This window comes from Doryrhamphus excisus, chromosome 2 (assembly GCF_030265055.1).
Source record: "Doryrhamphus excisus isolate RoL2022-K1 chromosome 2, RoL_Dexc_1.0, whole genome shotgun sequence".
In the NCBI taxonomy this organism is placed as follows: Eukaryota; Metazoa; Chordata; class Actinopteri; order Syngnathiformes; family Syngnathidae; genus Doryrhamphus; species Doryrhamphus excisus.
The window spans coordinates 10472407-10488363 of record NC_080467.1 but is presented as its reverse complement, the minus strand read 5'-3'; the positions used below and the strand labels follow the sequence as shown (position 1 = coordinate 10488363).

The following is a 15957-nucleotide window of genomic DNA, read 5'->3' as shown; positions in this document are numbered from 1 at the left end:
TATGCATGCTGTGATCTTGCTACATATTTTTATGCTTGAAAATGCTGAATTGTTTTGTCTTCCAAATATTTTTAGGGCAGACAAAAGTGGCCTCTGAGTGTACTGCCTGCTTATACTTTGGGCTGTGGCTTGAAACCCGGTGAATTTATACACTACTAGATATTTTATATGGAGTCCTACAGCTATATATCACATACTATAAAATGTTGGGCCCACGTATGGATGAAAATCTGGAAAATTCCACCCACGGTGTGTGTGTGGATGATTTAAAGATTTTAGGCCTCGAGTCAGCGAATCTCTTTGCTGTGTTTCCAGCTGCTCTCTTAATCCCTCCTGAGGATCAATAACAGTGTTTTTTTTAAATAAAGAGGACTTTTGGAGGTGGGCATGTGTCTGGGAGTGTGTGTGTGTGTGTCTGGGAGTGTGTGTGTGTCAGTGGGCCAGGTGCGCTGTCATGGTAACAGATGGCATGAACTATAAATTACCTGATTGTGTTCCCTGAAGGAGAGTGTGTGTGTGTTTGATGAATGGCATTAAGAGTGCGTTAGAGGAGCCTCGGTCAGCGACGTGAAAGATGAGACGTCAGCGTGCTGCAGATGACGACATTCACTCAAAGCCAAGACACTGAAGCCTGACTGAAGTCTCAAACGTGCCATTTAAAGCAATAGTATGTTGTAGTTATCTTTTTTCACTGGAAGCATCACTGGAAGCATCACTGGAAGCGCCAAAGTGACCCTTGATGAACAAAATTTGGCTGCCGGGCGCACCAGCCTGGACACCTCTTGTGCCGTTTTTAGCATTAGCATCAGCGCTTCCCTGGGTTCTGTGTAAAAGGCACAGACGGAACAACGATGGACGACTCTGTAGTGGCAATTCTTGCGGCATCTCTGTGCAAAAGAGGCCTTTTCTACAAAGTTATTTTCTTCTTCATTGACTTTATTGGTGTCCGACACTGTGAAAGTGCACCCAGTTGGTGTAATAAGCTGTTTCTGTGAGCTCTGTGTGAAAAGGCACAGGCCATTTAGTGGCAGCTCTGTGTGAAAGAGGCGGAGTGGCTGCAATTGAGGGCAAATTTGATCCAGTTAGTGTTGAACTGCAGGCCCCTGTGGGACTCATGCATGTTGGTTAGACGGCTGAAGGGAGGGGCTGTGGTCAAGTGTGGTGCACCGGAGTCTTGTTAACGAGGTTTCAAGGGGGGGGCGGGGGTTGTGTGCTTGTATTAAGGCAGTGGGGGTTAATAAGACGATCAATGAGGGAGATGCTGAGGCTTTTAGTTGGACAAAAGGAGCTGCAGATGACACTCCACCTGACGAAGGTGAGGATTCATACTTCATCTCCGCCCCCCCCCCCTCGGCGGCCTGGGTGACAAGTCATGCTGTAATGACTTCTGCAAAGATTTTTCCTCCAGATCGATGATCCAATCAGTCAGCTGTGGCTCGTGGACTGTGATTCACACGCTAATGTCTGTCCCCCGCCACTCCATCGGCGGCCATTGATTGTCATTTCCTTTTGGCGGAGGGGAGGGGGTGAGTGCCAGGGTCGGGCTACGGCGGGTGTGATGTGATAAGGGGCGGCACCTTTTTGTCAGCCGACACTGATTAACAGAGAAATAAGGACAGATGAGGTCTCAGCCTTGAGAAAGTGTGTGTGTTGGTGTGTGTGTGTGTGTGTGTTTGAAGACAGCGTGTAGGCGGCTGCTGTGTTTACCTTCTCACGATATCTCATGCATACTCAGAGACAAAGACAATAATTGACTGGCAGCTTTGAGGGCAGTGGGAAAGGAAATGCATCTTCAACTCAAATGCTCGGTAGAATTATTAAAAACATATACAGTATGCAAATCTGCACTTTTTTTCAAGTGTATTTTTTTGCATCTAAATGTCTTCCATTTCCAATCTCTCATGATACTACACAGGAAGAAGGAAATAAAATGTGCTTAGCTGCACCACAAAGGGTCAATACACATGTTCCTATTCATATTGATTTATGAAATTATGAAAAGCACATATTCCATCATCGAAATATTCAAATGTTTGCTCTTACCAGAAGGCGTGTCCAATCCCAGCATGTAGCCCCGCCCCGTCCTCCACAACTGGCCGTCCAGGTTCACGGAGGCCGGTCTGCTGTTGGACCTGGCCAGCAGCGCGTTGAGGCAGTTGTGTGCTCTGGCCTCGCTGCCTTTGCGGTGGCGGTTGTTCGGGGCTCCTCCTCCTCCTCCGCCGCCGTTGCTGCTGCTGCCGGCCAACGGCGCCTCGTTGAAGAAGATGGAACCATTTCCGGCATGATCACAGGACAGGCTCGCCGTCGTGTCCTGTGGTGGGTTCAGAGGAAGGTCAAGGATAAAAGGACACGCCTTATCCTTGCCAACACAATAAATACATTTCCGCTTGCCACAGCATTCTACATGAATGGGTCAACCCCCCACCCCCCCACTTGGCTTCAGTACAGCCAATTAGAGCAGGCCTGAGAGTTCCCCTTGTGACCCCATGCCTCAGGCATGCCGCTGTCAGACCCCATGGACTACAAAAGATGGATGCAAATACAGAAAGCGCACCAGAAAGGCCAGGTGAGCCTCGTCTGGTCTTCCACGTGAAATAAATGAAGGCGTGTTGAGTGTTTAGCGTGCTCTGACGTGTCACAGCTGCCTGCACAAACTGCATGCTAGCTTAGCGTCACTAAAAAAAGCCCACAGAACTGGATGGGGCATTTAGGCCGACAAAGAGCCAATCACCGGAGTAGCTTCCAGGCTGCGTGGGCCTGCTTTTAATTATTGCAGCGGGGCTTTTATTTGCTGCACTTTAATTACCATCCATCATGGAGATGTTTATTGGCGAGCGGCGCTGCTGGTGCACCAGGACAAATGGCGCTGAAATGGTGCTCATTATCGCAGCTCGTACATTAAGAGGGGATTGAGCTGTGTGGAAGGAGCCTGGTGTTCCCCGGGCATTCCGCCGCCCGCCATTAAACCTCAGGAGACACTTAAAGTGGTGACGCTGTGATTGGTTGGTTGGTTGGTTGGTTGGAGAGCGCACCCACCTGCTGCCCGTCCAGAGGGATGACCATGTGAGGGACGGTGTTGGGCAGGCTCCTCTGCCGACTGTGCCTCCACGTCTGGAGAACTTTCCTGCGGTTCTCCAGGCGCTCCCGCTCCTTCTCCACGCTCCTCTGGCCCTCGCGGAGCCTCTCCAGGTTCTGCTGGTACTCCTCCAGCTGCTCATCCAGCTCATCCCGCTGGCGCCTCAGCCTCTCCGCCTCCAGGTGGCACTGCCGCTCCCTCTCCTCCACACGGCTCTCCTTGTCGCCCAGCTGACTCTCCCGGGCATGGCACTCCCTTGCCCAGCGCTCCCGGTCCTGACGGAGGCGCTCGTGGAGGCGTTGAGTGGAAACCGCCTCTTCCTTCCTCTTCTCCAGGTGGCGCCGTTTCTCTTGTTCATGCGAGGTGTGCTGGCGCCGTGATGCGCGGGGCAAAGGCCGGCCGTCTTCTCTGAGGAGGAAGCTCTGGAGCTCGTAGCAGCTGTCCTGGATGGTCACCGCGGCCTGGGGGAGGGAGCACACAGACACAGCATGCAAAAACTGAAACGCTCGGACTTCATCATCATTTGAATACGGAAACGTGACGGCTCACCTGAGCTTTGCGGGTGAAAGCAACAAGGAAGGAGAACTTTGAATATGAAAATTGACATGATACATATTTACATTTACCCTATTTGTTTCAAATTTTATAGAAGCACAGCCCCCCCCACTGCTGCCTCACTGTTTACACATGGACATGATATGATTGACTAAGTCAAAAGTCAAATTAAGACTTCATTCTTTCACCATACATGATATTATCTTATCTTATCTACTTCTGACAGGAGGGCACACAAAACACTTTCATCTTCATTCAACATAACATGAGCGCGGTATCATCTCATACGAGAAAGAACGCATGCGTTGTTTGCTGACCTGTAGACTGTAGAGCAGTTGTGTGAGGCTCTGAACACTGCGAGCAATCTGTCAACACACAATGGGTCTGATTGAAAGCCAGAAAAACACTCAATTCATGAATAAAAGCCACATTCAATGAAGTCAACTGAGGTGGAGCTACTTTAGTGAGGCGTGTGCACCCCCTGGCGGCTGTACAGGGTTCTGCAGCTGCTTTATCAACCTCTTAACACGCCCATCAAAATGTTAAGACCAGTTGAAAAATTTGTGTGAATACCTGACAATTTTGCCCCTTTTTCTTCAACTTTTCATGAGCTGATGAACAGCCTGTTTCACTTTAATGCGTGTTTGCAATAAATTGCTTATTCCAATGTTTTTTGTCTCACTCCCATTTCTTCTTTTTGCAGTTTGAAGCTCTGCTTAGAACCTCCTTAAGATCCAACAGAGCAAAATGAAGATTTTTCAACTGGTCTTAACATTTGGATTTTGGAACATTTGGACGCTGTGTTGTTAAGATGTAAACATAGATAATGTATTCCTATCTTTAATAATACCTTTGAGTCCTCATTTGTTCTTTGCAAGTAAATCGACGATAGAAGCTCAGTGGTCCCAGTCCAACTCCCCTCAGCGGCCTGTGGGGGCCCGGGTGAGTCCTTGTGGTTAGAAGGCGGTTCTGGAGGTGTCGCAGGACTGACAGAGTAGGCGGAGTCTCTACCAGAGTCCCAGCTGCGCACGGATAAAGATCTGGACTTCAAGGTAGCTTTCAGGTTCTCGGCTAGCCGTCACATGAAGAAAACAATGAACATGGTTGAAAAAAAAAAAAAAGAAAAAGCAAATGCACGACAGTTTACGCACCTTCCTGCACAGCGGCCGCTAGCAGCACGGCGGCCTGCGGCAGCTCCTCAGGAGATGGACGCACCAGCAGCCGCGGCTCGTCAAGCGACGCTTCGTCCTGCCTGCTCAAGGCCGAGAGCGCAGCGTACATCTGCAGCTTCTCCTCCAGGCTGGAGCAGATCTGCTGGTCCTGGCTGATCAGGTTCTCTGGGGAAGATGTTAGCAAGTAATGGGTAAAAGTATTGGGACAGGGTAGTGTGAGTGACGACTACCTTGCAATTTCTGGACCTTCTGAAAACGAGCGTCTGTAAGCCGTTTCTCCTCTTCAGACTCGCTTGTGTCCTCGTCCTCCTCTTCCGGACAGCTGAGGAATGTCAGTGCACTGAGGTGTGCTTCAAAAAAAAAAAAAAAAAACAAGCAAGAACCGCACGCTTACCTCTCCACCGCCTCCCTGACGAGCCTCATCCAGGTGTTGCGCTCATCCTTGGACGCAGCATGGACCTCGTACATCTCGGGCCCGGCGGCGGAGGCGCTGATCAGGAACATGCCCCGTTCCTCGTTGGCCACTTCCCGAACAATCAGCTTCTGCAGGGCGATGACGGGCGGCTTCTGGTCCTAATGGGTGCATCACCACAGTCCTCTTAGTGAGGAATGAAGGAAACGGGAAGTTGGTTTTTAAAAGCTCGGCAATGGCGTACAACAGTGGCGAACGTGTACTTCTGGTCCTTCTCTTGCAGGAAGACCAGGGAGTCTGTCAGCAGGAGAGCCAGGACGTCTGTCAGAGAGGAGGACACTTCATTAGGTGCACTTTTAGAGAGATGATTATGCTTGTAACACTGCTTTTGAATCACACCTAAATCGGTAAAACGCATGTAAAATACAAGAAATATGCGTTCCTGACCTTTGAGCCTCCCCGTGGCCGTCTTCCACAGCAGCGCTCCCTGATGCTTGAGCGTCTGGCCCATCATGTCCTGCTTGCGAAGCGTCCGCCCGTTCTTCAGCTTGGCCGTGCTGCGGCTCTCCGTGCGGCTCCACACGTCCCGCAGCCGCTGGCGCCGCTCATACTCACTGACCCGCAGGTCCACGACCACTATCAGCGCGCGGACATGGGCCAGGGATGCGGCCAGGTCCACGTGCTCCTGCGTGTCCCCTTGGATGGAGGAGGGGGACGTCAGATGTGGAGAGAGTGCAGGGTTACATCCAGCAGAGGGCGGTATAAACAAACAAACCTGCCGTGTATTGAAGGATCCTCTCCAGCAGCACAGGATATTTAGTGATCCTTTGGGTGACCAGCAAGATGCACTCTGGGATCTCCCTCCGTCGCACCAGGGAATTACCACCTTGTTGCTTCATGATAGAATGCTGGGATTGCTAATTCCACTTTTTCAGTTGTGCTACTTTGAGAGCAGAGCAGGTACCTTGATGAAGTTCTGAAATCTCTTGTTGCTTTGCAGGAGCTCTTTGAACCACGTCACGGCTTCGTTGTGTCGGCTGCAGAATTCTCCGTAAACATGCCGCATCTTCTCCCCGTCCTCGCCTGAAAACTGACCACCATTGAACATTTTCCCCATTATTGTACTGCGTGTATATCCTTCCATGCATTTCTTCAGGCATACAATTTGACTGGAAGTTCCCAAAGAAGGGTTCCAACGGAAAAATGCGATGATGACCAACAGAACAGGAAATGAAACCAGGGTCTGCCTGCTCAGTTTTAGTTACTTATACTGATGTATGACGTTTAGCCAGGGGTGTCCAATGTGAGGCCGGGGGGCCATTTACAGCACGGGACAGTTTTTTTATATGCCGTCATAATTTTTAGAGACAAAAATGCAGAAAGTTGAAAAATTAAAGGAAAACCAATTGCATTCCAAAACAGACAAAACCTCCACAAAAAGTTGCAAATGTTGGAAAATAAAGTTGGGGAAAGTTATGACAAGCTATCATAATAAAGTGAAAATATTATGAGAATAAAGTCATAATGAAGAAATAAATGAGAAAAAAAATGTTCCAAGAAGAAAGTTAATATATATATATATATATAATAATATAAATATTTGTAAAACTAAAACAACACAAACACACACACTGGAACTAGTGCCATTACTTCCTACTTCCCAGCTGACCTGTTGCAGCAGCACATCTCCAACACGCTGGATGAGGTAGTTCCTGTGCCCTGGAGGCTGCGCCGAGCGTTGCCGCCGCTCCTTCATGGCGGTGAAGAAGGCGTGATGGAGGAGGAGCAGCTGGTCCAGACAGGGGAAGATGCGCTCCACCGCCTCCGCGTCGAGCTGCACCTCCTCCCGCATGCCTCTGCGGAACACCTGGGCCATGACGCGCAGCGTCTGGAGGTGATGAAGCTCCGTTTGCATCAGCTCTGCGTGCCGAAACCACAATGTAGCAATTTCACACAAAGCGGATTCTGGCGTGGTGATCACGCTGCTCACCGTAGATGACGTCCTGTCTCTTGACGACTCGTTTGTCCTGCTTCTTGCAGAACCTGTAATCCACTGTCAAACTCCACGACTCTGCCTCATAATTTGCCACGTCGGCAGCGAGGTCGTGGTATTCTGTATCTGTAGTGGGTAGTACAAATGTAAAACCATTGATGAAACAGCCACTGCAGGGAACCATCAAGGAACTGCTCAAGTGTGAGTCTGTCATCTTATTTATGTCTAATATGTTTTATTTTCTCTTATTATGTCTTCTATATTGGGTAAAAGAAGTGTAGAGGTGACTATAGGGGTGTTATTTCATGTCGAGGGGGCTCTAAAAATGTTAATTTCATTTTCTACTGTTTATCCTCACAAGGGTCGCGGGGGTGCTGGAGCCTATCCCAGCTGCCTTTGGGCAAGAGGCGGGGTACACCCTGGACTGGTGGCCAGCCAATCCCAGGGCACATATAGATAAACAACCATTCACACTCACATTCATACCTATGGACAATTTGGAGTGGCCAATTAACCTAGCATGTTTTTGGAATGTGGGAGGAAACCGGAATACCTGAAGAAAACCCACGCATGCACGGGGACAACATGCAAACTCCACACAGGGTGGAATCAAACTTGGGTCTCCTAGCTGTGTGGCCTGCACGCTAACCACTCGACCACCGTGCAGCCGCTCTAATAATGTTACAAAACGTAATTAGAGGATGGTAAACAGGTTTTCTATACCATGACTATGAAAATAATACATTTATTAATCCTACTTTGTGGAAATTCGGTCGAGTCGGAACCAAATAACAACGCTAAAAACGAGGGATTATTGTATATGTCAAAGCTCAGTGGGGCTTTTAAACATTCTAAATTCCAGCATCAAGGCTGGCACACTTCCAGGACAAGATTGTGGAACCTCTGAGGCGTACCGTACCTTCTGATGAGGGCCACTGGCTGGAGAGAGAGGAAGTTCCCTGGCGCTCTTCCATCTCAGACTCGGAACTCCCGCTGAGTCGACTGCAACAAATGGCAGCAACATTCTCACCGCATCCTCATCATATGACCGGTCAGATTGCATCACACCCTTACCTGTCATTGCTGGGCGAGCCTCCAGCCAGAGCACCTGAGGTGTCCTTGGAGGTCATGAGAGGGATAGAGCCGGCGGGGGGCATCACGCATTGAGGAGGACTCTCTCTCACCGTGAAGTCTGCAGGAAGGAGAACAGGGCTGGGTGATGGCATGCAATTGAACTTTATTGATAACAACAAAGGCAGCTCGTGGAAGTTGTTCGGTCCGCTTCAAGATTAAGTCTGACAGAGTCGGACCGAGAAAATCTCAACCTGCTTTGAACTCACTCTGCGGGAGGGATGCCGTCCTGCTCTTCACCATGGCAACCGCATTCTTCTCCTGAAGTTTCTGCACATCATGCAATGGCAAGAGTTGTGTTTAGAGCACATCGGCATGAAGGCAGGTTCTAACCAGGGGTGCACACACAAGATGATTTCAACGTCATACTGATAACGTTAAACATGGTCAAATTCTAATATGTTCCAGTTCTTTTTACCACAGTTAAATCTAAATTGAAGAAGTAGATAAAAAAGGTTATCGGCACCATATCAACCTTGAGGAACAGAAAGTTAAAATGGGTATCAGTTTGAGAAATACAAAAAAACAGCTATTGTGAATCTCTAATTCTAACCAACGAACTCACCTTTAAACATGGCGGGACGGAGTCCTTGCAGCTTTTATGGACCGTGGCGGTGCAGGCTAAAAGAAAGACTTGTTTTGGGTTGTTTGTTTTTTTTAAAAAAAAGGTATGATGGGAAAAGTGGCGCTTTTACTTACTGGGGCAATGCAGAAGGTCTTTCCCCAGAGCGGGCTTATCGCACACCACACACATGACAGGGCCCAAACAGGAGCCTGTGGAGAAGCGATGCGTGTTCTGTTCCTTCCCTTTGGCCTTAAAAAAACAAGTGATAAGACACAGGAGTTTAAAAAAAAAGATGGCTTTACTTCATACTCTTATTAACCAGGGGGGGTGGGTCTTATCTATTTGTGGAGAAAACAGATGGAAATCCCCACCGACAAGGAAGGACAAAGGTCAGCGGGGGCTTCCACTCTCTGTGCCGACTCAACAGATTAAACATTAAAAAAAAAAAGGAACTAGGCCTGACGCCATCGTTTGTTTGTTCTGGTTCCACTTTGCCAGAAATAATTCCTGGTGGCAGTGCATGCCGGGATTTTGCTTCTTTGATCAACAGGAAACACTTTTAATGACTAAAATCATCACATTGGGACAAACTCAAGCTTCAAGAACAGACTGTGATGTGTCAAGATGCTCCATATTGGATATCGATATTGGATATCGATATGAGATATTGTGATGCTGGAGCGGAGACCACTATTGGAGAGGACAGAGCCGGTCGACTCTTGTTGCTAAGGTTGAAGTTGCGGCGCTACCTTGGTCTTGTTGCGGGTGTTGGACATCCTGCTCCTGAGGAAACTGAATGTGCGGATGACCTTGTACTTCTCCGACTCGGCTTTGGCCGGCACGTTGCTGAACCTGTCCTGCTCCTCCTCTTCAATTCTGTCAAAGACAAAGATAAGAAGCTTGTTTGAAAAAAAGCCATACAGGAAATAAAAAAAATGCACCAGTGTTAGTCACATGGGTCCTCGCTGCGGACTGTCCTGAGATGAAGTGAGGTTAGTCTAGGTTTGCTGGGGGGGGAAGCGATACATGTCATTTTCATGTCCCTGCTGTGAAAGCGAATTAAGATTAGTACAGCCTCTCTTCTTTCTGTTCTGTTGAGGGGCTTGGCAAGTGTGACAGTGGTTAAAACAAACAGGAGCACATACTCTTTGAGGAACTCGGACAGGGTGAGATGTTGGAGGGACTCCACCGGCGCCGTGCCACCCTCGTCATCGGCTGACCGGGCTCCTTGACGGGAACTAAAATCCCTGTGAAGAACATCACGCGACACACACACACACACACTTCAACTGTAACGTGCCATCGTGATGAAAGCGCTCTGCCGTGATGGCCATCAGGTGGAGCTGTTGAGCTGTAAAGTGGGAGAAGATAATAGCCCACAGAAGGAGATACACCTGCAGGATGGAAACAACTGATCATCCACACCCGTATCAAAGCAACAGGGAAAGAAGAAAGCAAATTGTGGAAAAGGGCAGTATTATTGTTAGTAGTATTAGTGGTAGTAACATTTTTAGTAGTACTATTATTATTAGTAGCATTCATTATTATTATTATTAATAATAAAAATGTATTATTAGATAGATTAATACTTTGTTCATTATTCTTGGTATTAGTCGTATCATTTTTATTATTATTGTTGGTGGTAATAGCAGTGTTGTTATAGTAGTATTAGTAGCAGCAGTAGTAGTAATTATAGTAGTAGTAGTAGTAGTAAAAAGTGAAAACATCATCCAATCAGCTGAGCAGATAAAAGGCCTCGCTGTGACATCACACTATGGAGAAATTATTTTGTAAATGTTTTTTTTTTCCAGGGCAAAAAGTGGATCATAAAATGTAGGAAAATGCCAAATAATGATAAGGCATGCGTCCTGAGAATAAAAGTACGTCAGCTCAGGGTGACAGTGATACTGGAAGTGGACGCCACCTCCATAGTGGGGAAACAAAAAAACACCAGAGATGGAGAGAGAGAGAGAGAGAGAGAGAGAGGGGGAGAGAGAAAGCTGCCAGCAACCTGGTTGTCATGGTGACAGGCATGCGTCACCCAGGCTGTTACATTGAAAGATAATGCAACTAATAATCTGAAAATGTACACATTACCTTTTCTCATGAGGCTGCTCTGAGGCTTTTTGTTCTGTGGAAGAGGAGGAGGGGGGTTATGAAGGGGTTATGTCTTCCTACCATACATTCATCACACGATTGCAGGTTTGGTTTGCAGGCCAAAGCTAAAGCGCAGGCGAGCGGGCTGCAAAGCAATAATAATCATCACGTGCCACTCACTGCTTGTTATCATTGGAATGTATGAGATCACAACATCTATGATAACTTTTAGTTATGGGTCTTTGTCAGTATTTTTTTTTAACCTGGCATGAGCCTTCCAATCAAACTCACATCGATACTGTATATCTGGAACATGTACAATTATGGTAAAATATGTATAAAAATAACTCAACCGCTAGAGATCAATATTTATTTGTAACTGTGCAACTGTGAAATGATTTTTTTTAATGTGTTATACAGTATAAATAATGTGGATTGGATATGATGACAAAACACATGCAAATCAACAGAGACACACACACAATATTAGGTACACCTGCACAATCTAATGACCTGCGTCCAATGCCGCCTTACGCTTACAACAAAAGAAACACTCCTAAACGAAAGGATTTCTAGCATGAAGACCTCCAACAAGGACATGATGTGAAAGGAAGTGGTTATATTTTAGTGCCTAAATATCTATGAAATGTAATTTCTCAGTGAATAATGTGTGAATATTTATATTCAAGTCAGTAGTATAATTAAGTGGAGGTCCGTGCTGTAATGCAGTGTGATCCATGACTGCCCAAGTGGTCCTAATTTTGTATCACCTCACCAATTTCTAGTAATGTTGGTGCAATGTTTAAAAAAAATAGAAATAAACAGAGCAATATTAGATTATCTGTGCGGTAAAATATATTTTTTTAATCACTTTTTCCCAAGAAAAGCCAATGAAAGGTAAACATTGTTATCTTTGTAAGGGTGGATTTTCTTGTATTGTGCAGCGGTGCCTAATGAAGTGGCCACAGAGGATGCTAATGCTCATGCACGCAAATAAAAGCTCTGACGCGGACAAGCTTGGCTCAGCAGGGCCTGGCGTCTCGCTCGGGGTGGTCCGGTACTTACTAGCAGGGTGCAGCAAGGACAGAGATTTAGACAGAGAGAGGGCCTGAAGCAGAGACCGACTGTGGCTGAGGCCATGGGAGGGGCCATCTACGGGAGGAGGACACACAGTGGACACGCACCGCACGCGCACATCAATCACACAGGTTGCACACTCCACCGGGAGATCTTCCGGAGCGAGTGTGGAGAAACGTTAGCCTGAAGGGTGAAATGAGCGAGTGTTGAGGCACTGACCCGTGCTGCATGTGTGTCCGTCCTGCTCAAAGCGAGAGGGGCGTAAGCTGACTTTGGAATGCGAATACGAGCGCAGCCGCATGGACGAGTCACCCAGCTCCTGCATGGTAGCGAACAGTCAGGCACTCATCAATTGTCAGCATGTCAGAAGCATTTTTTGTTACTTTGGAGGCGGGGTCACACGCTGAGGAGGCGGAGAGGCTGCGAGTGCAAACAAGTAGCGGCGATGTTCTCGTCTCCGTGCCGCCGTCGTCCTCGCTGTCCACCTGCAGGGACACGTGGCTGGGACTGCAGTGGCACAGGAGACGTTAAGGCAAAGACGCACATCGTCACTGCTGACTGGAGAGGATGTTAGAAGACCTGAGGATGGAGGGGTCCATGGCGAGGGGACAGGCATGCACTGAAAGGGGTGGCGGTAGGGGCGTATCCATGGCAACCAGACGGTCCTCTGCGTTGAAAATGGAAGCGTCCGTCTCAGTGCTGTCGCTTGTTACACCATTGATGCCGCACCTAAAGTCCACATTATCTGCCTGAGGCAAATAAGAATGATCTGTTCCAGTGTCAAGCCTTGGATATCCCAAAACGTGTATTAAGCACATGTGATAAAAACTGTAATTGTTGATCATCATGAACCTGTGTCAGGTTGCTGCTGCAGTCGTTCATGGTAGGTGGCGGCACAGTTGCATGCTGGGAGAACTGGACACTCCTGGACTGCATGCGTGCTTGGTTTACTTAAATAAAAACAGAGAATCACTTGAGATAATTGGCCCAAGTTGAACAAACATATCATTACTACGTTAAAGACCATCAACACAGTCGGGGTATCTCACGAGCAACTAAAATATCAAGCTAGCTTAGCATTGTCACAAACGCAGGAAACAGTGTGGCTTGGTCACAAGGTAACACCGCCACCAAAAATATGAAGTCTCGGATCCCTGTGGGTATCTTGGGTGTCTTTTTAAAATATTGTCCCAGGCTAGCCTGCAAAAATAACCTTGTAACAGTGCACAGAATCCATGACCCTCTAGTATTCAATCATTCATTCATTTTCTACCGCTTATCATCACAACGGTTGCGGGGGTGCTGGAGTCTATCCCAGTTGTCTTTGGGCAAGAGGCGGGGTACACCCTGGACTGGTGGCCAGCCAATCACAGGGCACATATAGACAAACAACCATTCACACTCACATTCATACCTATGGACAATTTGGAGTCGCCAATTAACCTAGCATGTTTTTGGAATGGGGGAGGAAACCGGAGTACCCGGAGAAAACCCACGCATGCACGGGGAGAACACACATAGATGGCCGAGGGTGGGATTGAACTCAGGTCTCCTAGCTGTGAGGTCTGCACGCTAACCACTCGACCGCCGTGCAGCCTTTGTTCAATCATATGTATCCTTAATGATGGTCATGACAGTTGAGCGGTTGGCACCGTTTTATGACCTTCAATTTCACTTCCATGGTGAGGTCTTTCCTTTTCTTTGGCGCACTGCCGCTTGGGAGACATAATGAAGTCAAAAAGTCAACTAATAAGCGACGTTCTTCTTCCTCAAGTGGGGCAGCAACAAGTTCTCGAGCAAGTTCCATCTTTACAGACCAAAATTACGTTTTTAATTCATTTATGGGAGCGTGTTTGTAACCACCTGTAACCACCTGTAAAATGCTTCACACTTGCATTCAGGTGTTTACAGCAAAAGCTTGTAGCGTTTTAGCTTTGCGTGTCCTAAACACAAGGAACAGCTGGAATTATAACGCAAGCTATCGTATACCATCCAAAACACGAAGCAGCCAGGTAGCTTCACACGCAACATAAAAGCTCAAAACATCTGAGTTATGACCAAAGCCGTCACAAGCATCTTGAGCGTGTGGCAACCTAGCTTAACGTGTGTTAAACACAGGAACCAGCTTGGCTTTGGCCACGGCGACTCTGTTTGGAGTAGAAAATTGCCTCTCTTGATGAGATGAAGCGCTTTCTGCTCTCATGAAGGGAAATCCTGGGCACCGTGGAGGCATTTCCTCTTTATTGTGCCCCGTTCCTGTGCACACTCACGAACCCAGTGACCTGTCGTGTTTGTACTTCATCTCCGAATATATATATATCTGCTAGATAGCATCCCTGCTTGAAATCTCTCCAATCTGTCAAAGCTGCTTGACAGAATAATTGACTAGAGCCAGCGACGGCGCTGAGTTATGTCTCTGCATACAGGAACGCTTTGGATGTTTCAGCTTGACAAAAAGCACTTCACTTCACTTTCGCATTGGAGACGCTTCCAGGCACAGATGAGGAATTCGGGGCTTTAACGGGCTTTGATTGCTCCTCCGTCCATGCACGAGCCAGCTCGGAGAAGCCATCCGTTTTTTACAGGAAGAAATATAAGCGACGGTAACCTCGGCGATGACCTCAACATCCCTCCATCCTCCCTGGGACGACTTTTACAAGAGGGGCTTTCAAACTGGATAGCTTGTGAAATGTAAGCTCTTTCTGTCAGAAGCGCTCCACTTTTGACTGACAGATTGGTGGGGGCAGTGGGGGTAGGAACCAGTCGGACCCCATTCCTAAACAGTTTCCTGCGTCATTGCTGCAGCAAGACTTTGAAAACACCGTTTATTTCCGTAAAGCTTTGGTCTGACAGAACAAAGTATTGATTTCCGATGCGATGCCAGACTGAAGACCACAAGGGAAACTCCACTTTGCGTCTTTGCACGAATAATAGGATATTTAAAACAAAGCATATCCTATTCATCCAGCATGTTAAAGCCTCATTCGTTATCATTGGTCTTAAAGTCTCAAACATACCACATGGAGATGACGGTTGCTCCTCTTTTTCATCATCACCATCATCATCATCATCATCGTCCAAAGCCAGGACTAGTTGCTCTTCAAAAACCTTAAAAACAAACACTTTTTGTTTTTTAATTCAGGTTTTCTTAATGACGCACAACAACTCACGTGTGAAGTGTCCACCCGTACCTTCTCCTCTACTGGCAGCTCCTCGCTAACTCCTGAGCAAAAAAAAAAAAAAGCACACAAATATTTCACTTGAGAACGTGACTCGCTATCTACCGCCCTTCTCCTCCTGCAGCGGAGAGTCTTCTGTTTTGACCCAGAAGAGAAGAACACGTCCTCCCCCCACCGAGAGGACTTTGAGGAGACGATTGGCCGAGTCCAGACAGGGTGCGGGTCAATATTAGAGGCACACTTCTGCTTTGGTCAATAAAGCCATCTGGCATCGCTATGGTAACTGAGAAGGGCGGCTCCAGGTGATGGGAGATGAAGAAACAAAAATATGGCGGGTCACTATGAACTAAGACCTAATGCTTGTCCGTGTTTGGACTAAAAGACTCTGCTGTCATTTTTTCATAGTCTGCTTAAAATTGCACTCACACTCCCTGCATGAAGGTGAAAACGTGAGGGTCCCTACACCCCCAAAAACTTATAGGAGCCAATTGATTTATCAGTCCAAAATCTCTGATATTGGCAGTCCGATACAAGCAATTCCAGAGTCCGCCGGTGTAGCTAGCCGGTGTGGTGTGGCAAGGTGTCACTACGCCAGTAACAATGTTAATCATGTTGCTGTAGCTTGGATAACATGTAGGTCACGTTGTGTAAATGGAGGATTGTTGGCGCTTTGGAGGTTTTATGGAGGAATAGGTCACGT

At 47.4% G+C, this 15957-nt stretch overlaps 1 protein-coding gene across 10 annotated transcripts in view; it reads right to left on the bottom strand.

Moving 5' to 3' along the window:
- The window catches only part of arhgef28a (Rho guanine nucleotide exchange factor (GEF) 28a), a 69346-nt gene that overhangs the window by 49036 nt on the left and 4353 nt on the right, over positions 1–15957 (bottom strand). For 5 of the 10 annotated variants that reach the window (XM_058065074.1, XM_058065075.1, XM_058065073.1 and 2 more), the window contains 28 exons: positions 15249–15301; positions 15096–15186; positions 12931–13028; positions 12658–12827; positions 12462–12585; positions 12298–12397; positions 12067–12153; positions 11002–11035; positions 10050–10151; positions 9654–9780; positions 9039–9153; positions 8905–8960; positions 8549–8609; positions 8283–8400; positions 8128–8210; positions 7206–7334; positions 6885–7135; positions 6180–6305; positions 5991–6108; positions 5663–5911; positions 5460–5536; positions 5198–5376; positions 5034–5125; positions 4783–4968; positions 4482–4702; positions 3949–3996; positions 3037–3537; positions 2044–2311 (listed from right to left, as the gene is read on the bottom strand). In XM_058065074.1, the coding sequence (XP_057921057.1) occupies positions 2044–2311; positions 3037–3537; positions 3949–3996; positions 4482–4702; positions 4783–4968; positions 5034–5125; positions 5198–5376; positions 5460–5536; positions 5663–5911; positions 5991–6108; positions 6180–6305; positions 6885–7135; positions 7206–7334; positions 8128–8210; positions 8283–8400; positions 8549–8609; positions 8905–8960; positions 9039–9153; positions 9654–9780; positions 10050–10151; positions 11002–11035; positions 12067–12153; positions 12298–12397; positions 12462–12585; positions 12658–12827; positions 12931–13028; positions 15096–15186; positions 15249–15301 (3864 nt within the window). Of the gene's footprint in view, positions 1–2043; positions 2312–3036; positions 3538–3948; positions 3997–4481; positions 4703–4782; positions 4969–5033; positions 5126–5197; positions 5377–5459; positions 5537–5662; positions 5912–5990; positions 6109–6179; positions 6306–6884; positions 7136–7205; positions 7335–8127; positions 8211–8282; positions 8401–8548; positions 8610–8904; positions 8961–9038; positions 9154–9653; positions 9781–10049; positions 10152–11001; positions 11036–12066; positions 12154–12297; positions 12398–12461; positions 12586–12657; positions 12828–12930; positions 13029–15095; positions 15201–15248; positions 15302–15957 lie in introns of those variants that run through there. The other 5 variants (XM_058065078.1, XM_058065084.1, XM_058065080.1 and 2 more) reach the window with 5 other exon arrangements.